This window comes from Garra rufa, chromosome 22 (genome assembly GCF_049309525.1).
Source record: "Garra rufa chromosome 22, GarRuf1.0, whole genome shotgun sequence".
NCBI lineage: Eukaryota > Metazoa > Chordata > Actinopteri > Cypriniformes > Cyprinidae > Garra > Garra rufa.
Window position 1 is genome coordinate 30,579,381 of NC_133382.1, and position 26,505 is coordinate 30,605,885.

Here is a 26,505-nt window from a genome sequence, read left to right on the forward strand (position 1 = left end):
GTTGTTATACCAACGGTAAAAACAACAATAACGGTACGTATACGATATAGTTTGCGATACAGATGTTGTTAGAATATGCCATTCTTACATTATTTGTGGGTTTGTAGAGATTTGTAGAGATCAGTGAGTTTGCACAGCGATGGGACAGCGAGGTACTAAAGTCAGTCCGCTTACAATTGTCGAGGTGTGCGAACAACATCTTAGTGCACCCCCAAAACCCAGCACCAACATGGCGGTTCAACATCCTCATCCCCGCGATGAGACCCCTGTTGGTGCTGGAGGAGGAGGAGAAGAGGAAGGAGGAGTAAGAAGAGATGGAGCAGGAGTAAGAGAGGAGGAAGGAGGACTAAGAAGAGATGGAGCAGGAGTAGGAGAGGAGGAAGGAGGAGTAAGAGGAGATGGAGCAGGAGTAGGAGAGGAGGAAGGTGAGGAGAAGGAAAGGAAGGAGGAGGAGAAGGAGAGGAAAGAGGCAGGGAGAGCTGAGGAGAAAAGAAAGAGTAAGAAGTGGTGGCAGAAGCTTCACTCTTTCTTTCGAGCTGCCAAAAAACAGCCTCCAGAGAGCAGCTCAGTTCAGGGAGAGGTGCAGCAGCAGCAGGATGAGGAAGAGAAGAGGAAGGTGGCATGGGCTGGAAGAAGTAGTGATGGTAAATCACACAACCATGTTATGACAATGTGTTTTGTTTCTAAACAACTCTACTTTGATCATATAAAAACTAATATGCTCACAATATCAAAATGCACATCAGCACATGTTGAAGCCAAAATCCACTTCAAGGCCATGATTAGATCTGTATTCCATGACATGGTAAAACATTACTGTTTTATGTCTATGTGTACAGTACTAATGTGTTCAAACATTCATCCAGTCATTCAAATGTATAATTACATGAAAGTTAGTTTTATTGTGAATACTGCCTGACACATCACAATTCCATGTTATTTAATTTTTAATAGACTACATCTTCAGCCGCTACACTGTGGGTGATCAGCTGGGGAAAGGTGGATTCGGCGTGGTGTACGAAGGGAGACGTTTGTGTGATGATCTTAAAGTAAGTAAATATAAATAACGCATTAACAAGCCAGCAAATGTTTGTTCTGTCTTGTCTTCATCCTATACTCTTAGCCCTTTTTGCATTTCTTAAATCAAGTTTTTTGTTTTGCTCATCAGGTGGCTGTGAAATATGTCACGAAGACAAAGGACATGGAATGTATTGTCATTGTAAGTACATTGCACTATATAAACAATATATAACATTAACACAAGTCCCTATTTGGGAAACCACCATCATAAAAACTCTATTCCTCTAGCCCGATCATCCAAACCCCCTTCCAAAAGAAATCGCCCTCACCATCCTGGCTAATAAAGGTCCCAGCGTGCCAGAAATCATCAGGCTGCTGGACTGGACGGACCACCCCGACCACTTCGTCATGGTCCTCGAATGTCCCTGTCCCTGTGAGAATCTGGAGGAGTTCATCAGGCGTCACGGTGGACGCCTCAACGAAGAAACAACAAGGCGGATCATGTGGCAGGTGGCTCAGGCTGCAAACACGTGCTTCCTCCGCGGAGTGCTCCACCGTGACATAAAACTGGAGAACCTCCTGATAAACAGGGAGACATCCAACGTCAAGCTGATTGACTTCGGATGCGGGGACATTCTGGTGAGGTCACCGTACAGGTCATACCATGGTATGTATGATATAGTTCATTTCTTCTACTCTAATTGATACAGATCATTCCTGTGTTAAAGCAAACTTACACATTATACAATCTCCGCTCTCCTCCAGGCACAGCAGCGTACTCCCCTCCAGAGTACCAGCGCATGGGGAGGTACTATGGCGGGCCAGCGACGGTCTGGTCACTAGGGATTGTGATGTTCGAATTGTTGTATGGACGTTTACCCTGTGACTACGACCTGTTCCGGCTGCATTACAAGCGCTGCTCCAAAACCGACCTGTCGAAAGGTGAGACTAATTCAGAAACATCTTACAGCTTAGAATAACAGTCAAATAGAGCAGATGCGAAGTGTAAGGTTCTCAAATGTCCTTCCCATCTTCCTGCACAGAATGCTGTCACCTCCTCAGGGCTCTCCTCCATGAAAAGCCAAGTCGGCGACTTGGCCTGGGGCGAATCATGTCCCACAACTGGTTTAAGGTAGTGAACCTGAGATCAGATAAAAAAAATAAAATCTCATAGGAAGAAACCAAAAGGTCAAACCCTGTTGTTTTTTCTGTTGTTTCAGGTCGTCTTATAAGACCACTCCAGTTGGCGTCTCTTATGCAGCTTTGCGTCTTGCGGTCTGCAGTGGGAGACACTTCCATCCCTTCTCTCGCTTTTGCGTCTTGCGGGGTGAGCAAGCCTCGTGTAGCGTCTTGCGCCTTGGCTTGAGGAAGCAGTATTAGCGTCTGGCGGTATTGCTTCCAGAGGGATGTGTACATATTGTTTACATGTACATACTTCTTTTGGTTGCCCCTTTTTGTTTGTCCAATCACAGCCACTGCATTCTTGAGGTTTCTAAGATAAAGATCCGCTGATTCCGCTAATCCGCTCCGTGTTTTTCCGCCCGCTCCGCAGCATCACTCACAATCTGTGCGCCCGCTCACGAAGTTCGTTGCGTTAACAGGTAGACGCAGTACATCCACATTACAGTCAATGGTTCATCCGCTGAATTAGTAATTTGGTAGTTTGTTTTTGTATTTCTGTCGGTAATGATTTGTTCTCGGTCTTCTAAAAGTCCTAACAACAAAATATCCACGTTAGAATTAGAATGTCTAATCAAATTATTATACCTGATTAGATCTAATATAAATAAAACAAAATGTGCTGTTGTTGGCACACTTTGTAGACAAAACCTTCACAAAAGAGCAGACAAAGAGAGAAAGATCAAGGCAGTTCAAAATTGCAAACATAAATTCAAAGCTCCAACAAGTCATCAAGTAAATCAAAGAATATTTAGCAGTTTTTCTCATTTTATTTATTGTAATTAGGTGTATTTCCCATTATAATCACTTGTGATGATACTAGTAATCTATTACACATCATATTTATAATATTTTATTTAAAAAAATATTAATAGTAGGCCTATAAATAGTTAAAAAATGTATAATATAAACATTCTAAATGACTGTTTATTAGTATATAATATAGATTTATGCTGTAAAATATTAAATTAAATGTCTTACAACCCAGCATTTTTATAGTAAGATTCAAACCCATGTGAAATACATAATTATTTAAAAAATAATTTAATAATTTACTTTTACAAAAAGTCATATTTATCTTCATAAAGTTAACATTACCAAAATAAAACCAACCAAATGAAAATTTCAATGTTTAATTGTTTTCATTTCTGGAACAATATGTTGTACACTAAAGTTGTAACCTTCCAAAAAAACAGACTAAACAGAGAGTTTGTTGGCCATTAGCGACTATAGGTGGAAAGATTTATCTGATTATAATGTGATGAAAAGCATTTTCTGGTTCTTATCAGAGAAGAATTTGGTGCACTTGTACACTGTCCATATCAAATAAACTACAAATAATATGTAGACCTATATGATAAACTAAACCAGTAATATTACATTAAATACCAGAATTCAGAGATTTACCCTAACTACTCACTTTGCCCCACAGCTGCCATTTTGGCGAAAAAAATACTAGCTAGCTTACCAATTCACGCTAATATTTAGCTAAATGATTTGCATGGTTTTACATGTTGCTAAATCACCTATATGTATCATAAATATTTTAGACCTGGATAAATTTGCTTTAATTTAACAACCATCAACCATCTGTTATGCTAAAATTTTACTTTGACAAGCCAAAAACTGTTTTTAAAGTAAACGGGTTCCAAAATACATGGTCAAATCACAGTAAAAGTTTACAATTTCCAAAATACAGGGGGTGGGTCAACTTACCCAAAATACTTCCATTGAAGATGAGGCAGAAGCAGGATCAGAGAGTACGGGAGAGCCTACAATCATTAAAACATCTAACTAATAAAGTCTGTAATTATTACTGAGTGTGCTGTCTTCTTTTTTATTTGTATTAACAAGCACCCACCTCCTTGGTGGTGTGGTACCTTTTATTGGTATGGGCCCTGCCCCTCAAAATGCATGTGAACGGCCCTGGTCATGATTGCAAGATATAAACTTTCAATTCTGAGAAAAAAAAAAAAAAAATCACAATTGTGAGTTTATATCTTGCAATTCTGATTTTGCACGTTTGTCTTGCAATTCTGATTTTATAAACTAGCAATTCTGACTTTACAATCCTGAATTGCGAGTTTGTCTCTTTATAAACAGAATTGTGAGATATAAACTCTCAGTTGTGAGTTATAAAGTCAGAATTGCAGAAACCCCGCGACTTGGAGAAATAATAAGTAAGTTTAGTAAAAATTACTAAATAAAAACTCGCAATTCTTCTGTTTTGTTAGATCAAAAACTTGCAAATTTGAGTTATAAAGTTAGAATTGTGATGTAAACTTACATTTCTGACTTTATAACTCAAATTTGTGAGTTTTTATCTCACAATTCTGATATAACTCGCAACTGTGTATTATAAAGCCATAAATGCAAGAGATAAACTCGCAATACAGAGAAAAAAACAATTGTGAGTTTATATCACAATTCTGACTTTTTAAACTCAAAATTGCGAGTTTATATCTCACAATACTGACTTTATAACTCACAATCGCAAGTTTATATCTCACAATTTTGATATAACTCGCAATTGTGTGTTATAAAGCCATAAATGCAGGAGATAAACTTGCAATTCTGAGGAAAAAAGTCACAATTTCGACCTTTTTACAATTGCGTGATATAAACTCACAATCGCGAGTTATATCTCACAATTCTGACTTTATAACTAAAAATTGCGAATTTATATCTTACAATTCTGACTTTATCTCAAAATTCTGATTTTATAAGCAAGTTTATTTCTCACAATTCTGAGTAAAAAGTCTGAATTTCAAGTTAGTATCACGTAATTCTGAGAAAAAAAGTCAGAATTTTGAGATAAACTTGCAATTGCAAAAACAAAACAAAAAAAAACTGAGATAAAAAGTCGCAGTCAAGTTTTTTATTTATTTTATTTTTTTTTTTTATCAGTGGTAGAAACAGGCTTCCATAGACTGCAATTGTTTAATCAGATTTTTTTTTCAGATGGGTGCTGCATGTAATGTTTTGACTGTACTAAAGCATAAAAATACCACAGTACACATTTCAGAAACCTCCTTGTTGCCCCTTTTTTTGTGAACGGCCCTGGTCATGACTGCAAGATCTAAACTTTAAATTCTGAGGGGAAAAAAAAATCACAATTGTGAGTTTATATTTTGCAAATCTGACTTTGCATTTCTCAGAATTGCAAGACAAACTTTATAAACTAGCAATTCTGACTTTCTTACAATCCTGAATTGCGAGTTTGTCAGAATTGTGAGATATAAACTCTCAGTTGTGAGTTATAAAGTCAAAAATGCAAGATATAAACTCGCAACTGTGAGAAATAAGTAAGTTTAGTAAAAATTACTAAAAAAAGTCGCAATTCTTTTTTTATTCGCGAGTTTTATATCTCACAATTCTGACCTTATTTTGACCTTATGAAAATTTTGAGGGGGCAAAAAGACTGTTATGTTCTCAGAATTGCGAGTTTATATATCACAATTCTAATATAATAACTTGCTATTGTGTTATAAAGTGATTGTAAGATATAAACTCGCAATTCTGAGAAAAAAGTCACAATTGTGAGTCTGTTTTGCAGTTTTGACCTGATAAACTCGCAATTCTGACTTTTTTCTCAGAACTTCATGATATAAACTCACAATTGTGAGCTTTTAGCAGACCAATAGCAGGTTTATTTGCTACACACTTATTAGTCAATACCACAAACGGTATAGGAGGAGACAGACCATTTGGAGAAATAATAATGAGTAGTGGTGCTGCTGCCGATTTCTGTGGAAGCCCGTTTCCACCACTGAATAGAAAATTAAAAAAGGTTATTGCAACTGTCTCACAATTGCATGATACAAACTCACAATTCTGACTTTTCTTCTGAGATATTGTGAGATATAAACACGCAATTGCGAGTTATAAACCAAAATTCATAAAATTCTTTTTTTCTTGCAATAAATAAATAAAGACATGTTGTCTTGTCATATAGCCCAAAAAGTATTTGGATATAAACCACAGAAATATCACTGCATTAGATAAGTTACCAAACTAAAAATTATATGCATTCATTGTTCTTTTATACCAAATATATTTACTGAATTTAGACAAATTATTATATAAATATTATCACAGCAATACTGGGATTAAAGGTCCTAGTTTAGATATAAACATTGATGTCTATGGTAGAGATAAAATAAAGCACTTCATCTTTTGAAAGTAATTGGCGCTTCAAATAACGTTTGTGTCAATTGCATTGTGTCGCCACTAGGTGGAAACAAGTAACTGTTAAAAAATGTATTTGTCATTGAATAGAGATTGATTCAAAAACGCTGATTCATGATTATGATTTTATGAACATTTATTAATTCAAACCACTTTTTCATAGATTTATTATATAAAATTGGTGTATTAAATATATTTTAAATACATATATTATGTATTAAATGTTTAATAATTAATTTAAACGAATTAAACAATTTTAAATAGACTGCAGCAACTGATATTTTGCATAGTTTCGAATTGAGGAGAAATCGTGATCTCGATTTGATCTAAAAAAAAAAACTCGAACTAAAACTGAAACTAAAATATATATAATATAAATATATATATATAATATATATATAATATAAAAACTATAAAAAAAACTATTTAAAAAAAATGTAAAATATATAAAAGAAATGTGTTCACAAAAATAAAAACGAAACTAAAACTAACAAAATTGTTAATGAACTAAATGTTATTGCAAATTTGAAAATATATTAAAGTAAAACGAATTTTAAAAAGCAAAACTATAATAACCTTGTTTCATATCTGATTTGTCCATAAGCTGTCTTTCCTTTTACGGAATGAGCGCTGGTTTCTATGGCAATGCCTTTGCGTTGTTATGCCAACGGTAAAGACAACAATAACGGTACGTATACAATATAGTTTGCAATACAGATTTTGTTACGATATGCTAATTTGACATTATTTGTGGGTTTGTAGAGATTTGTAGAGATCAGTGAGTTTGCACAGCGATGGGACAGCGAGGTACTAAAGTCAGTCCGCTTACAATTGTCGAGGTGTGCGAACAACATCTTAGTGCACCCCCAAAACCCAGCACCAACATGGCGGTTCAACATCCTCATCCCCGCGATGAGACCCCTGTTGGTGCTGGAGGAGGAGGAGAAGAGGGAGGAGGAGTAGGAGGAGATGGAGCAGGAGTAAGAGAGGAGGAAGGAGGAGTAAGAGGAGATGGAGCAGGAGTAGGAGAGGAGGAAGGAGGAGTAAGAGGAGATGGAGCAGGAGTAGGAGAGGAGGAAGGTGAGGAGAAGGAAAGGAAGGAGGAGGAGAAGGAGAGGAAAGAGGCAGGGAGAGTTGAGGAGAAAAGAAAGAGTAAGAAGTGGTGGCAGAGGCTTCACTCTTTCTTTCGAGCTGCCAAAAAACAGCCTCCAGAGAGCAGCTCAGTTCAGGGAGAGGTGCAGCAGCAGCAGGATGAGGAAGAGAAGAGGAAGGTGGCATGGGCTGGAAGAAGTAGTGATGGTAAATCACACAACCATGTTATGACAATGTGTTTTGTTTCTAAACAACTCTACTTTGATCATATAAAAACTAATATGCTCACAATATCAAAATGCACATCAGCACATGTAAAATCCAAAATCCACTTCAAGGCCATGATTAGATCTGTATTCCATGACATGGTAAAACATTACTGTTTTATGTCTATATGTACAGTACTAATGTGTTCAAACATTCTTATAGTCATTAAAATGTATAATTACATGAAAGTTTTATTGTGAATACTGCCTGACACATCACAATTCCATGTTATTTATTTTTTAATAGACTACATCTTCAGCCGCTACACTGTGGGTGATCAGCTGGGGAAAGGTGGATTCGGCGTGGTGTACGAAGGGAGACGTTTGTGTGATGATCTTAAAGTAAGTAAATATAAATAACGCATTAACAAGCCAGCAAATGTTTGTTCTGTCTTGTCTTCATCCTATACTCTTAGCCCTTTTTGCATTTCTTAAATTAAGTTTTTTGTTTTGCTCATCAGGTGGCTGTGAAATATGTCACGAAGACAAAGGACATGGAATGTATTGTCATTGTAAGTACATTGCACTATATAAACAATATACTGTATAACATTAACACAAGTCCCTATTTGGGAAACCACCATCATAAAAACTCTATTCCTCTAGCCCGATCATCCAAACCCCCTTCCAAAAGAAATCGCCCTCACCATCCTGGCTAATAAAGGTCCCAGCGTGCCAGAAATCATCAGGCTGCTGGACTGGACGGACCACCCCGACCACTTCGTCATGGTCCTCGAATGTCCCTGTCCCTGTGAGAATCTGGAGGAGTTCATCAGGCGTCACGGTGGACGCCTCAACGAAGAAACAACAAGGCGGATCATGTGGCAGGTGGCTCAGGCTGCAAACACGTGCTTCCTCCGCGGAGTGCTCCACCGTGACATAAAACTGGAGAACCTCCTGATAAACAGGGAGACATCCAACGTCAAGCTGATTGACTTCGGATGCGGGGACATTCTGGTGAGGTCACCGTACAGGTCATACCATGGTATGTATGATATAGTTCATTTCTTCTATTCTAATTGATACAGATCATTCCTGTGTTAAAGCAAACTTACACATTATACAATCTCCGCTCTCCTCCAGGCACAGCAGCGTACTCCCCTCCAGAGTACCAGCGCATGGGGAGGTACTATGGCGGGCCAGCGACGGTCTGGTCACTAGGGGTTGTGATGTTCGAATTGTTGTATGGACATTTACCCTGTGACTACGACCTGTTCCGGCTGCATTACAAGCGCTGCTCCAAAACCGACCTGTCGAAAGGTGAGACTAATTCAGAAACATCTTACAGCTTAGAATAACAGTCAAATAGAGCAGATGCGAAGTGTAAGGTTCTCAAATGTCCTTCCCATCTTCCTGCACAGAATGCTGTCACCTCCTCAGGGCTCTCCTCCATGAAAAGCCAAGTCGGCGACTTGGCCTGGGGCGAATCATGTCCCACAACTGGTTTAAGGTAGTGAACCTGAGATCAGATAAAAAAAATAAAATCTCATAGGAAGAAACCAAAAGGTCAAACCCTGTTGTTTTTTCTGTTGTTTCAGGTCGTCTTATAAGACCACTCCAGTTGGCGTCTCTTATGCAGCTTTGCGTCTTGCGGTCTGCAGTGGGAGACACTTCCATCCCTTCTCTCGCTTTTGCGTCTTGCGGGGTGAGCAAGCCTCGTGTAGCGTCTTGCGCCTTGGCTTGAGGAAGCAGTATTAGCGTCTGGCGGTATTGCTTCCAGAGGGATGTGTACATATTGTTTACATGTACATACTTCTTTTGGTTGCCCCTTTTTGTTTGTCCAATCACAGCCACTGCATTCTTGAGGTTTCTAAGATAAAGATCCGCTGATTCCGCTAATCCGCTCCGTGTTTTTCCGCCCGCTCCGCAGCATCACTCACAATCTGTGCGCCCGCTCACGAAGTTCGTTGCGTTAACAGGTAGACGCAGTACATCCACATTACAGTCAATGGTTCATCCGCTGAATTAGTAATTTGGTAGTTTGTTTTTGTATTTCTGTCGGTAATGATTTGTTCTCGGTCTTCTAAAAGTCCTAACAACAAAATATCCACGTTAGAATTAGAATGTCTAATCAAATTATTATACCTGATTAGATCTAATATAAATAAAACAAAATGTGCTGTTGTTGGCACACTTTGTAGACAAAACCTTCACAAAAGAGCAGACAAAGAGAGAAAGATCAAGGCAGTTCAAAATTGCAAACATAAATTCAAAGCTCCAACAAGTCATCAAGTAAATCAAAGAATATTTACCAGTTTTTCTCATTTTATTGTAATTAGGTGTATTTCTCATTATAATCACTTGTGATGACACTAGTAATCTATTACACATCATATTTATAATATTTTATTTAAAAAAATATTAATAGTAGGCCTATAAATAGTTAAAAAATGTATAATATAAACATTCTAAATGACTGTTTATTAGTATATAATATAGATTTATGCTGTAAAATATTAAATTAAATGTCTAACAACCCAGCATTTTTATAGTAAGATTCAAACCCATGTGAAATACATAATTATTTAAAAAATAATTTAATAATTTACTTTTACAAAAAGTCATATTTATCTTCGTAAAGTTAACATTACCAAAATAAAACCAACCAAATGAAAATTTCAATGTTTAATTGTTTTCATTTCTGGAACAATATGTTGTACACTAAAGTTGTAACCTTCCAAAAAAACAGACTAAACAGAGAGTTTGTTGGCCATTAGCGACTATAGGTGGAAAGATTTATCTGATTATAATGTGATGAAAAGCATTTTCTGGTTCTTATCAGAGAAGAATTTGGTGCACTTGTACACTGTCCCTATCAAATAAACTACAAATAATATGTAGACCTATATGATAAACTAAACCAGTAATATTACGTTAAATACCAGAATTCAGAGATTTACCCTAACTACTCACTTTGCCCCACAGCTGCCATTTTGGCGAAAAAAATACTAGCTAGCCTACCAATTCACGCTAATATTTAGCTAAATGATTTGCATGGTTTTACATGTTGCTAAATCACCTATATGTATCATAAATATTTTAGACCTGGATAAATTTGCTTTAATTTAACAACCATCAACCATCTGTTATGCTAAAATTTTACTTTGACAAGCCAAAAACTGTTTTTAAAGTAAACGGGTTCCAAAATACATGGTCAAATCACAGTAAAAGTTTACAATTTTCAAAATACAGAGGGTGGGTCAACTTACCCAAAATACTTCCATTGAAGATGAGGCAGAAGCAGGATCAGAGAGTACGGGAGAGCCTACAATCATTAAAACATCTAACTAATAAAGTCTGTAATTATTACTGAGTGTGCTGTCTTCTTTTTTATTTGTATTAACAAGCACCCACCTCCTTGGTGGTGTGGTACCTTTTATTGGTATGGGCCCTGCCCCTCAAAATGCATGTGAACGGCCCTGGTCATGATTGCAAGATATAAACTTTCAATTCTGAGAAAAAAAAAAAATCACAATTGTGAGTTTATATCTTGCAATTCTGATTTTGCATGTTTGAATTGCACGTTTGTCTTGCAATTCTGATTTTATAAACTAGCAATTCTGACTTTACAATCCTGAATTGCGAGTTTGTCTCTTTATAAACAGAATTGTGAGATATAAACTCTCAGTTGTGAGTTATAAAGTCAGAATTGCAGAAACCCGCGACTTGGAGAAATAATAAGTAAGTTTAGTAAAAATTACTAAATAAAAACTCGCAATTCTTCTGTTTTGTTAGATCAAAAACTTGCAAATTTGAGTTATAGTTAGAATTGTGATGTAAACTTACATTTCTGACTTTATAACTCAAATTTGCGAGTTTATCTCACAATTCTGATATAACTCGCAATTGTGTGTTATAAAGCCATAAATGCAGGAGATAAACTTGCAATTCTGAGGAAAAAAGTCACAATTTCGACCTTTTTACAATTGCGTGATATAAACTCACAATCGCGAGTTATATCTCACAATTCTGACTTTATAACTAAAAATTGCGAATTTATATCTTACAATTCTGACTTTATCTCAGAATTCTGATTTTATAAGCAAGTTTATTTCTCACAATTCTGAGTAAAAAGTCTGAATTTCAAGTTAGTATCACATAATTCTGAGAAAAAAAGTCAGAATTTTGAGATAAACTTGCAATTGCAAAAAAAAAAAAAAAAAAAAAACTGAGATAAAAAGTCGCAGTCAAGTTTTTTGTTTTTTTTTATCAGTGGTAGAAACAGGCTTCCATAGACTGCAATTGTATTATCAGATTTTTTTTTCAGATGGGTGCTGCATGTAATGTTTTGACTGTACTAAAGCATAAAAATACCACAGTACACATTTCAGAAACCTCCTTGTTGCCCCTTTTTTTGTGAACGGCCCTGGTCATGACTGCAAGATCTAAACTTTAAATTCTGAGGGGAAAAAAAAAAATCACAATTGTGAGTTTATATTTTGCAAATCTGACTTTGCATTTCTCAGAATTGCAAGACAAGCTTTATAAACTAGCAATTCTGACTTTCTTACAATCCTGAATTGCGAGTTTGTCAGAATTGTGAGATAGAAACTCTCAGTTGTGAGTTATAAAGTCAAAAATGCAAGATATAAACTCGCAACTGTGAGAAATAAGTTTAGTAAAAATTACTAAAAAAAGTCGCAATTCTTTTTTTATTCGCAAGTTTTATATCTCACAATTCTGACCTTATGAAAATTTTGAGGGGGCAAAAAGACTGTTATGTTCTCAGAATTGCGAGTTTATATATCACAATTCTAATATAATAACTTACTATTGTGTTATAAAGTGATTGTAAGATATAAACTCTGAGAAAAAAAGTCACAATTGTGAGTCTGTTTTGCAGTTTTGACCTTATGTAGCCGGCTCGGCTACCCCTCTGCGTTGTGTTGTGTGTAGGGAAATAAACACCGGAGTCAGTCTGCTGGTTGAGTTGTATTTTATGGTGTCTTTTCTGCAGAAGTAGAAAACATGCAGTTAATTATTCGTTGTACAATCTTGCCTGCTCAGACCCCCCGCGGACTGAAGCAAGAGTTCACAATACAGAAAATTTCATATATACACAAGTAATAATCACTAATCACTAATAAATCACTTCAAGTACAACATGACTGTATCTGCATCATGACTGTAAATATATCTTGTATAAAACACTTTTCTTAATACAAAGTTTACAGCATTTTATATATACAAAGTTTGAACACATACAAAGAAACCATGAAAATACATGAAAAACTGTACCTGCATAAGTAGAAAACATGCAGTTAATTATTCGTTGTACAATCTTGCCTGCTCCTGCTAAACATCCACACAAAAAAGAAATCAGCAGTCACGCTTCACAGGCCAACTTTTACACTGACAACGTCACACTGCGTTCCCTCGATTAAAACTACACTTTTGCAGGTAAAACAACTTTAAACTCGGTTCCAAAGAAAGTCAACATATTCATGTAACTCATTTAGTCAGCGTAACATCGTATGTAGTGATTATTTCCATTTTTACATGTTTTTGAACAGGATTGAACAAAATGCATACGTCGCTCTGCTCAGACCTCCCGCGGACTGAAGCAAGAGCGTGCAGCGCGCCAATGACGTCACCGCGCCAACGCGCGTGGAACCCATCGAAAAACTAAACACCCCTTCTCCTTTTCTTTTCCCACATATAGAGATAAACATATTAATTACAACAGAGGAACATAAGGATTTTGAGTGAATTAATAAAAACACAATTTATAAATCGACACCTGCTACACTTATAAACTCGCAATTCTGACTTTTTTCTCAGAACTTCATGATATAAACTCACAATTGTGAGCTTTTAGCAGACCAATAGCAGGTTTATTTGCTACACACTTGTTAGTCAATACCACAAACGGTATAGGAGGAGACAGACCATTTGGAGAAATAATAATGAGTAGTGGTGCTGCTGCCGATTTCTGTGGAAGCCCGTTTCCACCACTGAATAGAAAATTAAAAAAGGTTATTGCAACTGTCTCACAACTGCATGATACAAACTCACAATTCTGACTTTTCTTCTGAGATATTGTGAGATATAAACACGCAATTGCGAGTTATAAAGCCAAAATTCATAAAATTCTTTTTTTCTTGCAATAAATAAATAAAGACATGTTTACCAGAGTTTTTGTCTTGTCATATAGCCCAAAAAGTATTTGGATATAAACCACAGAAATATCACTGCATTAGATAAGTTACCAAACTAAAAATTATATGCATTCATTGTTCTTTTATACCAAATATATTTACTGAATTTAGACAAATTATTATATAAATATTATCAAAGCAATACTGGGATTAAAGGTCCTAGTTTAGATATAAACATTGATGTCTATGGTAGAGATAAAATAAAGCACTTCATCTTTTGAAAGTAATTGGCGCTTCAAATAACGTTTGTGTCAATTGCATTGTGTCGCCACTAGGTGGAAACAAGTAACTGTTAAAAAATGTATTTGTCATTGAATAGAGATTGATTCAAAAACGCTGATTCATGATTATGATTTTATGAACATTTATTAATTCAAACCACTTTTTCATAGATTTATTATATAAAATTGGTGTATTAAATATATTTTAAATACATATATTATGTATTAAATGTTTAATAATTAATTTAAACGAATTAAACAATTTTAAATAGACTGCAGCAACTGATATTTTGCATAGTTTCGAATTGAGGAGAAATCGTGATCTCGATTTGATCTAAAAAAAAACTCGAACTAAAACTGAAACTAAAATATATAAAAACTATTTAAAAAAATGTAAAATATATAAAAGAAATGTGTTCACAAAAATAAAAACGAAACTAAAACTAACAAAATTGTTAATGAACTAAATGTTATTGCAAATTTGAAAATATATTAAAGTAAAACGAATTTTAAAAAGCAAAACTATAATAACCTTGTTTCATATCTGATTTGTCCATAAGCGGTCTTTCCTTTTACGGAATGTGCGCTGGTTTCTATGGCAATGCCTTTGCGTTGTTATGCCAACGGTAAAGACAACAATAACGGTACGTATACAATATAGTTTGCAATACAGATTTTGTTACGATATGCTAATTTGACATTATTTGTGGGTTTGTAGAGATTTGTAGAGATCAGTGAGTTTGCACAGCGATGGGACAGCGAGGTACTAAAGTCAGTCCGCTTACAATTGTCGAGGTGTGCGAACAACATCTTAGTGCACCCCCAAAACCCAGCACCAACATGGCGGTTCAACATCCTCATCCCCGCGATGAGACCCCTGTTGGTGCTGGAGGAGGAGGAGAGGAGGAAGGAGGAGTAAGAGGAGATGGAGCAGGAGTAGGAGAGGAGGAAGGAGGAGTAAGAGGAGATGGAGCAGGAGTAGGAGAGGAGGAAGGAGGAGTAAGAGGAGATGGAGCAGGAGTAGGAGAGGAGGAAGGAGGAGTAAGAGGAGATGGAGCAGGAGTAGGAGAGGAGGAAGGAGGAGTAAGAGGAGATGGAGCAGGAGTAGGAGAGGAGGAAGGTGAGGAGAAGGAAAGGAAGGAGGAGGAGAAGGAGAGGAAAGAGGCAGGGAGAGTTGAGGAGAAAAGAAAGAGTAAGAAGTGGTGGCAGAGGCTTCACTCTTTCTTTCGAGCTGCCAAAAAACAGCCTCCAGAGAGCAGCTCAGTTCAGGGAGAGGTGCAGCAGCAGCAGGATGAGGAAGAGAAGAGGAAGGTGGCATGGGCTGGAAGAAGTAGTGATGGTAAATCACACAACCATGTTATGAGAATGTGTTTTGTTTCTAAACAACTCTACTTTGATCATATAAAAACTAATATGATCAAACACAATATCAAAATGCACATCAGCACATGTTGAAACCAAAATCCACTTCAAGGCCATGATTAGATCTGTATTCCATGACATGGTAAAACATTACTGTTTTATGTCTATATGTACAGTACTAATGTGTTCAAACATTCATCCAGTCATTCAAATGTATAATTACATGAAAGTTAGTTTTATTGTGAATACTGCCTGACACATCACAATTCCATGTTATTTTATTTTTTAATAGACTACATCTTCAGCCGCTACACTGTGGGTGATCAGCTGGGGAAAGGTGGATTCGGCGTGGTGTACGAAGGGAGACGTTTGTGTGATGATCTTAAAGTAAGTAAATATAAATAACGCATTAACAAGCCAGCAAGTGTTTGTTCTGTTTTAGCTTCATCCTATACTCTTAGCCCTTTTTGCATTTCTTAAATTAAGTTTTTTGTTTTGCTCATCAGGTGGCTGTGAAATATGTCACGAAGACAAAGGACATGGAATGTATTGTCATTGTAAGTACATTGCACTATATAAACAATATACTGTATAACATTAACACAAGTCCCTATTTGGGAAACCACCATCATAAAAACTCTATTCCTCTAGCCCGATCATCCAAACCCCCTTCCAAAAGAAATCGCCCTCACCATCCTGGCTAATAAAGGTCCCAGCGTGCCAGAAATCATCAGGCTGCTGGACTGGACGGACCACCCCGACCACTTCGTCATGGTCCTCGAATGTCCCTGTCCCTGTGAGAATCTGGAGGAGTTCATCAGGCGTCACGGTGGACGCCTCAACGAAGAAACAACAAGGCGGATCATGTGGCAGGTGGCTCAGGCTGCAAACACGTGCTTCCTCCGCGGAGTGCTCCACCGTGACATAAAACTGGAGAACCTCCTGATAAACAGGGAGACATCCAACGTCAAGCTGATTGACTTCGGATGCGGGGACATTCTGGTGAGGTCACCGTACAGGTCATACCATGGTATGTATGATATAGTTCATTTCTTCTATTCTAATTGATACAGATCATTCCTGTGTTAAAGCAAACTTACACATTATACAATCTCCGCTCTCCTCCAGGCACAGCAGCGTACTCCCCTCCAGAGTACCAGCGCATGGGGAGGTACTATGGCGGGCCAGCGACGGTCTGGTCACTAGGGGTTGTGATGTTCGAATTGTTGTATGGACATTTACCCTGTGACTACGACCTGTTCCGGCTGCATTACAAGCGCTGCTCCAAAACCGACCTGTCGAAAGGTGAGACTAATTCAGAAACATCTTACAGCTTAGAATAACAGTCAAATAGAGCAGATGCGAAGTGTAAGGTTCTCAAATGTCCTTCCCATCTTCCTGCACAGAATGCTGTCACCTCCTCAGGGCTCTCCTCCATGAAAAGCCAAGTCGGCGACTTGGCCTGGGGCGAATCATGTCCCACAACTGGTTTAAGGTAGTGAACCTGAGATCAGATAAAAAAAAAAAAAATCTCATCGGAAGAAACCAAAAGGTCAAACCCTGTTGTTTTTTCTGTTGTTTCAGGTCGTCTTATAAGACCACTCCAGTTGGCGTCTCTTATGCAGCTTTGCGTCTTGCGGTCTGCAGTGGGAGACACTTCCATCCCTTCTCTCGCTTTTGCGTCTTGCGGGGTGAGCAAGCCTTGTGTAGCGTCTTGCGCCTTGGCTTGAGGAAGCAGTATTAGCGTCTGGCGGTATTGCTTCCAGAGGGATGTGTACATATTGTTTACATGTACATACTTCTTTTGGTTGCCCCTTTTTGTTTGTCCAATCACAGCCACTGCATTCTTGAGGTTTCTAAGATAAAGATCCGCTGATTCCGCTAATCCGCTCCGTGTTTTTCCGCCCGCTCCGCAGCATCACTCACAATCTGTGCGCCCGCTCACGAAGTTCGTTGCGTTAACAGGTAGACGCAGTACATCCACATTACAGTCAATGGTTCATCCGCTGAATTAGTAATTTGGTAGTTTGTTTTTGTATTTCTGTCGGTAATGATTTGTTCTCGGTCTTCTAAAAGTCCTAACAACAAAATATCCACGTTAGAATTAGAATGTCTAATCAAATTATTATACCTGATTAGATCTAATATAAATAAAACAAAATGTGCTGTTGTTGGCACACTTTGTAGACAAAACCTTCACAAAAGAGCAGACAAAGAGAGAAAGATCAAGGCAGTTCAAAATTGCAAACATAAATTCAAAGCTCCAACAAGTCATCAAGTAAATCAAAGAATATTTAGCAGTTTTTCTCATTTTATTTATTGTAATTAGGTGTATTTCCCATTATAATCACTTGTGATGACACTAGTAATCTATTACACATCATATTTATAATATTTTATTAAAAAATATATTAATAGTAGGCCAATAAATAGTTAAAAAATGTATAATATAAACATTCTAAAGGACTGTTTATTAGTATATAATATAGATTTATGCTGTAAAATATTAAATTAAATGTCTAACAACCCAGCATTTTTATAGTAAGATTCAAACCCATGTGAAATACATAATTATTTAAAAAATAATTTAATAATTTACTTTTACAAAAAGTCATATTTATCTTCATAAAGTTAACATTACCAAAATAAAACCAACCAAATGAAAATTTCAATGTTTAATTGTTTTCATTTCTGGAACATTATGTTGTACACTAAAGTTGTAACCTTCCAAAAAAACAGACTTAACAGAGAGTTTGTTGGCCATTAGCGACTATAGGTGGAAAGATTTATCTGATTCTAATGTGATGAAAAGCATTTTCTGGTTCTTATCAGAGAAGAATTTGGTGCACTTGTACACTGTCCCTATCAAATAAACTACAAATAATATGTAGACCTATATGATAAACTAAACCAGTAATATTACATTAAATACCAGAATTACTCACTTTGCCCCACAGCTGCCATTTTGGCAAAAAAAATACTAGCTAGCTTACCAATTCACGCTAATATTTAGCTAAATGATTTGCATGGTTTTACATGTTGCTAAATCACCTATATGTATCATAAATATTTTAGACCTGGATAAATTTGCTTTAATTTAACAACCATCAACCATCTGTTATGCTAAAATTTTACTTTGACAAGCCAAAAACTGTTTTTAAAGTAAACGGGTTCCAAAATACATGGTCAAATCACAGTAAAAGTTTACAATTTCCAAAATACAGGGGGTGGGTCAACTTACCCAAAATACTTCCATTGAAGATGAGGCAGAAGCAGGATCAGAGAGTACGGGAGAGCCTACAATCATTAAAACATCTAACTAATAAAGTCTGAAATTATTACTGAGTGTGCTGTCTTCTTTTTTATTTGTATTAACAAGCACCCACCTCCTTGGTGGTGTGGTACCTTTTATTGGTATGGGCCCTGCCCCTCAAAATGCATGTGAACGGCCCTGGTCATGATTGCAAGATATAAACTTTCAATTCTGAGAAAAAAAACAAAAAAATCACAATTGTGAGTTTATATCTTGCAATTCTGATTTTGCACGTTTGTCTTGCAATTCTGATTTTATAAACTAGCAATTCTGACTTTACAATCCTGAATTGCGAGTTTGTCTCTTTATAAACAGAATTGTGAGATATAAACTCTCAGTTGTGAGTTATAAAGTCAGAATTGCAGAAACCCACGACTTGGAGAAATAATAAGTAAGTTTAGTAAAAATTACTAAATAAAAACTCGCAATTCTTCTGTTTTGTTAGATCAAAAACTTGCAAATTTGAGTTATAAAGTTAGAATTGTGATGTAAACTTACAATTCTGACTTTATAACTCAAATTTGCAAGTTTTTTTATCTCACAATTCTGATATAACTCGCAACTGTGTATTATAAAGCCATAAATGCAAGAGATAAACTCGCAATACTGAGAAAAAAGTAACAATTGTGAGTTTATATCACAATTCTGACTGTTTAAACTCAAAATTGCGAGTTTATATCTCACAATACTGACTTTATAACTCACAATCGCAAGTTTATATCTCACAATTCTGACTTTATAACTAAAAATTGCGAATTTATATCTTACAATTCTGACTTTATCTCAGAATTCTGATTTTATAAGCAAGTTTATTTCTCACAATTCTGAGTAAAAAGTCTGAATTTCAAGTTAGTATCACATAATTCTGAGGAAAAAGTCAGAATTTTGAGATAAACTTGCAATTTGTAACCTTTCAATTGCAAAAAAAAAAAAAAACTGTGAGATAAAAAGTCGCAGTCAAGTTTTTTTTTTTTTTTTTTTTTTTATCAGTGGTAGAAACAGGCTTCCATAGACTGCAATTGTATTATCAGATTTTTTTTTCAGATGGGTGCTGCATGTAATGTTTTGACTGTACTAAAGCATAAAAATACCACAGTACACATTTCAGAAACCTCCTTGTTGCCCCTTTTTTTGTGAACGGCCCTGGTCATGACTGCAAGATCTAAACTTTAAATTCTGAGGGGGAAAAAAAAATCACAATTGTGAGTTTATATTTTGCAAATCTGACTTTGCATTTCTCAGAATTGCAAGACAAGCTTTATAAACTAGCAATTCTGACTTTCTTACAATCCTGAATTGCGAGTTTGTCAGAATTGTGAGATAGAAACTCTCAGTTGTGAGTTATAAAGTCAAAAATGCAAAATATAAACTCGCAACTGTGAGAAATAAGTAAGTTTAGTAAAAATTACTAAAAAAAAGTCGCAATTCTTTTTTTATTCGCGAGTTTTATATCTCACAATTCTGACCTTATGAAAATTTTGAGGGGGCAAAAAGACTGTTATGTTCTCAGAATTGCGAGTTTATATATCACAATTCTAATATAATAACTTACTATTGTGTTATAAAGTGATTGTAAGATATAAACTCTGAGAAAAAAAAAGTCACAATTGTGAGTCTGTTTTGCAGTTTTGACCTTATGTAGCCGGCTCGGCTACCCCTCTGCGTTGTGTTGTGTGTAGGGAAATAAACACCGGGGTCAGTCTGCTGGTTGAGTTGTATTTTATGGTGTCTTTTCTGCAGAAGTAGAAAACATGCAGTTAATTATTCGTTGTACAATCTTGCCTGCTCCTGCTCGCTCTGCTCAGACCCCCCGCGGACTGAAGCAAGAGTTCACAATACAGAAAATTTCATATATACACAAGAAGTAATAATCACTAATCACTAATAAATCACTTCAAGTACAACATGACTGTATCTGCATCATAACTGTAAATATATCTTGTATAAAACACTTTTCTTAATACAAAGTTTCCAGCATTTTATATATACAAAGTTTGAACACATACAAAGAAACCATGAAAATACATGAAAAACTGTACCTGCATAAATAGAAAACATGCAGTTAATTATTCGTTGTACAATCTTGCCTGCTCCTGCTAAACATCCACACACAAAAAAGAAATCAGCAGTCACGCTTCACAGGCCAACTTTTACACTGACAACGTCACACTGCGTTCCCTCGATTAAAACTACACTTTTGCAGGTAAAACAACTTTAAACTCGGTTCCAAAGAAAGTCAACATATTCATGTAACTCATTTAGTAAGCGTAACATCGTATGTAGTGATTATTTCCATTTTTACATGTTTTTGAACAGGATTGAACAAAATGCATACGTCGCTCTGCTCAGACCTCCCGCGGACTGAAGCAAGAGCGTGCAGCGCGCCAATGACGTCACCGCGCCAACGCGCGTGGAACCCATCGAAAAAATAAACACCCCTTCTCCTTTTCTTTTCCCACATATAGAGATAAACATATTAATTACAACAGAGGAACATAAGGATTTTGAGTGAATTGATAAAAACACAATTTATAAATCGACACCTGCTACACTTATAAACTCGCAATTCTGACTTTTTTCTCAGAACTTCATGATATAAACTCACAATTGTGAGCTTTTAGCAGACCAATAGCAGGTTTATTTGCTACACACTTGTTAGTCAATACCACAAACGGTATAGGAGGAGACAGACCATTTGGAGAAATAATAATGAGTAGTGGTGCTGCTGCCGATTTCTGTGGAAGCCCGTTTCCACCACTGAATAGAAAATTAAAAAAGGTTATTGCAACTGTCTCACAACTGCATGATACAAACTCACAATTCTGACTTTTCTTCTGAGATATTGTGAGATATAAACACGCAATTGCGAGTTATAAAGCCAAAATTCATAAAATTCTTTTTTTCTTGCAATAAATAAATAAAGACATGTTGTCTTGTCATATAGCCCAAAAAGTATTTGGATATAAACCACAGAAATATCACTGCATTAGATAAGTTACCAAACTAAAAATTATATGCATTCATTGTTCTTTTATACCAAATATATTTACTGAATTTAGACAAATTATTATATAAATATTATCACAGCAATACTGGGATTAAAGGTCCTAGTTTAGATATAAACATTGATGTCTATGGTAGAGATAAAATAAAGCACTTCATCTTTTGAAAGTAATTGGCGCTTCAAATAACGTTTGTGTCAATTGCATTGTGTCGCCACTAGGTGGAAACAAGTAACTGTTAAAAAATGTATTTGTCATTGAATAGAGACTGATTCAAAAACGCTGATTCATGATTATGATTTTATGAACATTTATTAATTCAAACCACTTTTTCATAGATTTATTATATAAAATTGGTGTATTAAATATATTTTAAATACATATATTATGTATTAAATGTTTAATAATTAATTTAAACGAATTAAACAATTTTAAATAGACTGCAGCAACTGATATTTTGCATAGTTTCGAATTGAGGAGAAATCGTGATCTCGATTTGATCTAAAAAAAAACTCGAACTAAAACTGAAACTAAAATATATAAAAACTATAAAAAAAAACTATTTAAAAAAATGTAAAATATATAAAAGAAATGTGTTCACAAAAATAAAAACGAAACTAAAACTAACAAAATTGTTAATGAACTAAATGTTATTGCAAATTTGAAAATATATTAAAGTAAAACGAATTTTAAAAAGCAAAACTATAATAACCTTGTTTCATATCTGATTTGTCCATAAGCGGTCTTTCCTTTTACGGAATGTGCGCTGGTTTCTATGGCAATGCCTTTGCGTTGTTATGTCAACGGTAAAGACAACAATAACGGTACGTATACAATATAGTTTGCAATACAGATTTTGTTACGATATGCTAATTTGACATTATTTGTGGGTTTGTAGAGATTTGTAGAGATCAGTGAGTTTGCACAGCGATGGGACAGCGAGGTACTAAAGTCAGTCCGCTTACAATTGTCGAGGTGTGCGAACAACATCTTAGTGCACCCCCAAAACCCAGCACCAACATGGCGGTTCAACATCCTCATCCCCGCGATGAGACCCCTGTTGGTGCTGGAGGAGGAGGAGAAGAGGAAGGAGGAGTAAGAGGAGATGGAGCAGGAGTAGGAGAGGAGGAAGGAGGAGTAAGAGGAGATGGAGCAGGAGTAGGAGAGGAGGAAGGTGAGGAGAAGGAAAGGAAGGAGGAGGAGAAGGAGAGGAAAGAGGCAGGGAGAGTTGAGGAGAAAAGAAAGAGTAAGAAGTGGTGGCAGAGGCTTCACTCTTTCTTTCGAGCTGCCAAAAAACAGCCTCCAGAGAGCAGCTCAGTTCAGGGAGAGGTGCAGCAGCAGCAGGATGAGGAAGAGAAGAGGAAGGTGGCATGGGCTGGAAGAAGTAGTGATGGTAAATCACACAACCATGTTATGACAATGTGTTTTGTTTCTAAACAACTCTACTTTGATCATATAAAAACTAATATGATCAAACACAATATCAAAATGCACATCAGCACATGTTGAAGCCAAAATCCACTTCAAGGCCATGATTAGATCTGTATTCCATGACATGGTAAAACATTACTGTTTTATGTCTATATGTACAGTACTAATGTGTTCAAACATTCATCCAGTCATTCAAATGTATAATTACATGAAAGTTAGTTTTATTGTGAATACTGCCTGACACATCACAATTCCATGTTATTTAATTTTTAATAGACTACATCTTCAGCCGCTACACTGTGGGTGATCAGCTGGGGAAAGGTGGATTCGGCGTGGTGTACGAAGGGAGACGTTTGTGTGATGATCTTAAAGTAAGTAAATATAAATAACGCATTAACAAGCCAGCAAGTGTTTGTTCTGTTTTAGCTTCATCCTATACTCTTAGCCCTTTTTGCATTTCTTAAATTAAGTTTTTTGTTTTGCTCATCAGGTGGCTGTGAAATATGTCACGAAGACAAAGGACATGGAATGTATTGTCATTGTAAGTACATTGCACTATATAAACAATATACTGTATAACATTAACACAAGTCCCTATTTGGGAAACCACCATCATAAAAACTCTATTCCTCTAGCCCGATCATCCAAACCCCCTTCCAAAAGAAATCGCCCTCACCATCCTGGCTAATAAAGGTCCCAGCGTGCCAGAAATCATCAGGCTGCTGGACTGGACGGACCACCCCGACCACTTCGTCATGGTCCTCGAATGTCCCTGTCCCTGTGAGAATCTGGAGGAGTTCATCAGGCGTCACGGTGGACGCCTCAACGAAGAAACAACAAGGCGGATCATGTGGCAGGTGGCTCAGGCTGCAAACACGTGCTTCCTCCGCGGAGTGCTCCACCGTGACATAAAACTGGAGAACCTCCTGATAAACAGGGAGACATCCAACGTCAAGCTGATTGACTTCGGATGCGGGGACATTCTGGTGAGGTCACCGTACAGGTCATACCATGGTATGTATGATATAGTTCATTTCTTCTATTCTAATTGATACAGATCATTCCTGTGTTAAAGCAAACTTACACATTATACAATCTCCGCTCTCCTCCAGGCACAGCAGCGTACTCCCCTCCAGAGTACCAGCGCATGGGGAGGTACTATGGCGGGCCAGCGACGGTCTGGTCACTAGGGGTTGTGATGTTCGAATTGTTGTATGGACATTTACCCTGTGACTACGACCTGTTCCGGCTGCATTACAAGCGCTGCTCCAAAACCGACCTGTCGAAAGGTGAGACTAATTCAGAAACATCTTACAGCTTAGAATAACAGTCAAATAGAGCAGATGCGAAGTGTAAGGTTCTCAAATGTCCTTCCCATCTTCCTGCACAGAATGCTGTCACCTCCTCAGGGCTCTCCTCCATGAAAAGCCAAGTCGGCGACTTGGCCTGGGGCGAATCATGTCCCACAACTGGTTTAAGGTAGTGAACCTGAGATCAGATAAAAAAAATAAAATCTCATAGGAAGAAACCAAAAGGTCAAACCCTGTTGTTTTTTCTGTTGTTTCAGGTCGTCTTATAAGACCACTCCAGTTGGCGTCTCTTATGCAGCTTTGCGTCTTGCGGTCTGCAGTGGGAGACACTTCCATCCCTTCTCTCGCTTTTGCGTCTTGCGGGGTGAGCAAGCCTCGTGTAGCGTCTTGCGCCTTGGCTTGAGGAAGCAGTATTAGCGTCTGGCGGTATTGCTTCCAGAGGGATGTGTACATATTGTTTACATGTACATACTTCTTTTGGTTGCCCCTTTTTGTTTGTCCAATCACAGCCACTGCATTCTTGAGGTTTCTAAGATAAAGATCCGCTGATTCCGCTAATCCGCTCCGTGTTTTTCCGCCCGCTCCGCAGCATCACTCACAATCTGTGCGCCCGCTCACGAAGTTCGTTGCGTTAACAGGTAGACGCAGTACATCCACATTACAGTCAATGGTTCATCCGCTGAATTAGTAATTTGGTAGTTTGTTTTTGTATTTCTGTCGGTAATGATTTGTTCTCGGTCTTCTAAAAGTCCTAACAACAAAATATCCACGTTAGAATTAGAATGTCTAATCAAATTATTATACCTGATTAGATCTAATATAAATAAAACAAAATGTGCTGTTGTTGGCACACTTTGTAGACAAAACCTTCACAAAAGAGCAGACAAAGAGAGAAAGATCAAGCAGTTCAAAATTGCAAACATAAATTCAAAGCTCCAACAAGTCATCAAGTAAATCAAAGAATATTTAGCAGTTTTTCTCATTTTATTTATTGTAATTAGGTGTATTTCCCATTATAATCACTTGTGATGACACTAGTAATCTATTACACATCATATTTATAATATTTTATTTTAAAAAATATTAATAGTAGGCCTATAAATAGTTAAAAAATGTATAATATAAACATTCTAAATGACTGTTTATTAGTATATAATATAGATTTATGCTGTAAAATATTAAATTAAATGTCTAACAACCCAGCATTTTTATAGTAAGATTCAAACCCATGTGAAATACATAATTATTTAAAAAATAATTTAATAATTTACTTTTACAAAAAGTCATATTTATCTTCATAAAGTTAACATTACCAAAATAAAACCAACCAAATGAAAATTTCAATGTTTAATTGTTTTCATTTCTGGAACAATATGTTGTACACTAAAGTTGTAACCTTCCAAAAAAACAGACTAAACAGAGAGTTTGTTGGCCATTAGCGACTATAGGTGGAAAGATTTATCTGATTCTAATGTGATGAAAAGCATTTTCTGGTTCTTATCAGAGAAGAATTTGGTGCACTTGTACACTGTCCCTATCAAATAAACTACAAATAATATGTAGACCTATATGATAAACTAAACCAGTAATATTACATTAAATACCAGAATTCAGAGATTTACCCTAACTACTCACTTTGCCCCACAGCTGCCATTTTGGCGAAAAAAATACTAGCTAGCTTACCAATTCACCATAATATTTAGCTAAATGATTTGCATGGTTTTACATGTTGCTAAATCACCTATATGTATCATAAATATTTTAGACCTGGATAAATTTGCTTTAATTTAACAACCATCTGTTATGCTAAAATTTTACTTTGACAAGCCAAAAACTGTTTTTAAAGTAAACGGGTTCCAAAATACATGGTCAAATCACAGTAAAAGTTTACAATTTCCAAAATACAGGGGGTGGGTCAACTTACCCAAAATACTTCCATTGAAGATGAGGCAGAAGCAGGATC

The 26,505-nt window shown here is 36.5% G+C and overlaps 4 protein-coding genes across 4 annotated transcripts; all 4 read left to right on the forward strand.

The window, feature by feature from the left end:
- The first annotated feature begins 139 nt into the window (after nt 1-139).
- Nucleotides 140-2,386, forward strand: LOC141297472 (serine/threonine-protein kinase pim-1-like). The gene is made up of 8 exons (XM_073827902.1): nt 140-367; nt 461-644; nt 955-1,049; nt 1,169-1,219; nt 1,309-1,687; nt 1,786-1,962; nt 2,064-2,152; nt 2,282-2,386. The coding sequence occupies exons 1-8, from the start codon at nt 140-142 to the stop codon at nt 2,384-2,386; spliced, it is 1,308 nt and encodes a 435-aa protein (XP_073684003.1).
- A 4,795-nt stretch (nt 2,387-7,181) lies between these two features.
- On the forward strand, nt 7,182-9,429 carry LOC141297475 (serine/threonine-protein kinase pim-1-like). The gene is made up of 8 exons (XM_073827903.1): nt 7,182-7,367; nt 7,494-7,686; nt 7,993-8,087; nt 8,207-8,257; nt 8,352-8,730; nt 8,829-9,005; nt 9,107-9,195; nt 9,325-9,429. Exons 1-8 carry the CDS (start codon nt 7,182-7,184, stop codon nt 9,427-9,429), a joined length of 1,275 nt encoding a protein of 424 aa, XP_073684004.1.
- A 5,445-nt stretch (nt 9,430-14,874) lies between these two features.
- On the forward strand, nt 14,875-17,082 carry LOC141297476 (serine/threonine-protein kinase pim-1-like). The gene is made up of 8 exons (XM_073827904.1): nt 14,875-15,123; nt 15,271-15,463; nt 15,779-15,873; nt 15,993-16,043; nt 16,138-16,516; nt 16,615-16,764; nt 16,860-16,981; nt 17,071-17,082. The coding sequence occupies exons 1-8, from the start codon at nt 14,875-14,877 to the stop codon at nt 17,080-17,082; spliced, it is 1,251 nt and encodes a 416-aa protein (XP_073684005.1).
- Nucleotides 17,083-22,731: 5,649 nt separating this feature from the next.
- On the forward strand, nt 22,732-24,945 carry LOC141297477 (serine/threonine-protein kinase pim-1-like). Its single transcript, XM_073827905.1, has 8 exons — nt 22,732-22,938; nt 23,002-23,194; nt 23,509-23,603; nt 23,723-23,773; nt 23,868-24,246; nt 24,345-24,521; nt 24,623-24,711; nt 24,841-24,945. Exons 1-8 carry the CDS (start codon nt 22,732-22,734, stop codon nt 24,943-24,945), a joined length of 1,296 nt encoding a protein of 431 aa, XP_073684006.1.
- Nucleotides 24,946-26,505: the final 1,560 nt, after the last annotated feature.

Coding starts and splice junctions, on each gene's coding strand:
- LOC141297472 (XM_073827902.1), top strand. CDS start 140: ATGGGACAGCGAGGTACTAAAGTCAGTCCGCTTACAATTGTCGAGGTG. Junction 368..460: donor TAAGAAGAGATGGAGCAGGA/GTAGGAGAGGAG, acceptor GAGGAGAAGGAG/AGGAAAGAGGCAGGGAGAGC. Junction 1,220..1,308: donor ACATGGAATGTATTGTCATT/GTAAGTACATTG, acceptor CTATTCCTCTAG/CCCGATCATCCAAACCCCCT.
- LOC141297475 (XM_073827903.1), top strand. CDS start 7,182: ATGGGACAGCGAGGTACTAAAGTCAGTCCGCTTACAATTGTCGAGGTG. Junction 8,258..8,351: donor ACATGGAATGTATTGTCATT/GTAAGTACATTG, acceptor CTATTCCTCTAG/CCCGATCATCCAAACCCCCT. Junction 8,731..8,828: donor ACCGTACAGGTCATACCATG/GTATGTATGATA, acceptor GCTCTCCTCCAG/GCACAGCAGCGTACTCCCCT.
- LOC141297476 (XM_073827904.1), top strand. CDS start 14,875: ATGGGACAGCGAGGTACTAAAGTCAGTCCGCTTACAATTGTCGAGGTG. Junction 15,464..15,778: donor GGCTGGAAGAAGTAGTGATG/GTAAATCACACA, acceptor ATTTTTTAATAG/ACTACATCTTCAGCCGCTAC. Junction 16,517..16,614: donor ACCGTACAGGTCATACCATG/GTATGTATGATA, acceptor GCTCTCCTCCAG/GCACAGCAGCGTACTCCCCT.
- LOC141297477 (XM_073827905.1), top strand. CDS start 22,732: ATGGGACAGCGAGGTACTAAAGTCAGTCCGCTTACAATTGTCGAGGTG. Junction 23,774..23,867: donor ACATGGAATGTATTGTCATT/GTAAGTACATTG, acceptor CTATTCCTCTAG/CCCGATCATCCAAACCCCCT. Junction 24,712..24,840: donor TGTCCCACAACTGGTTTAAG/GTAGTGAACCTG, acceptor TCTCTTATGCAG/CTTTGCGTCTTGCGGTCTGC.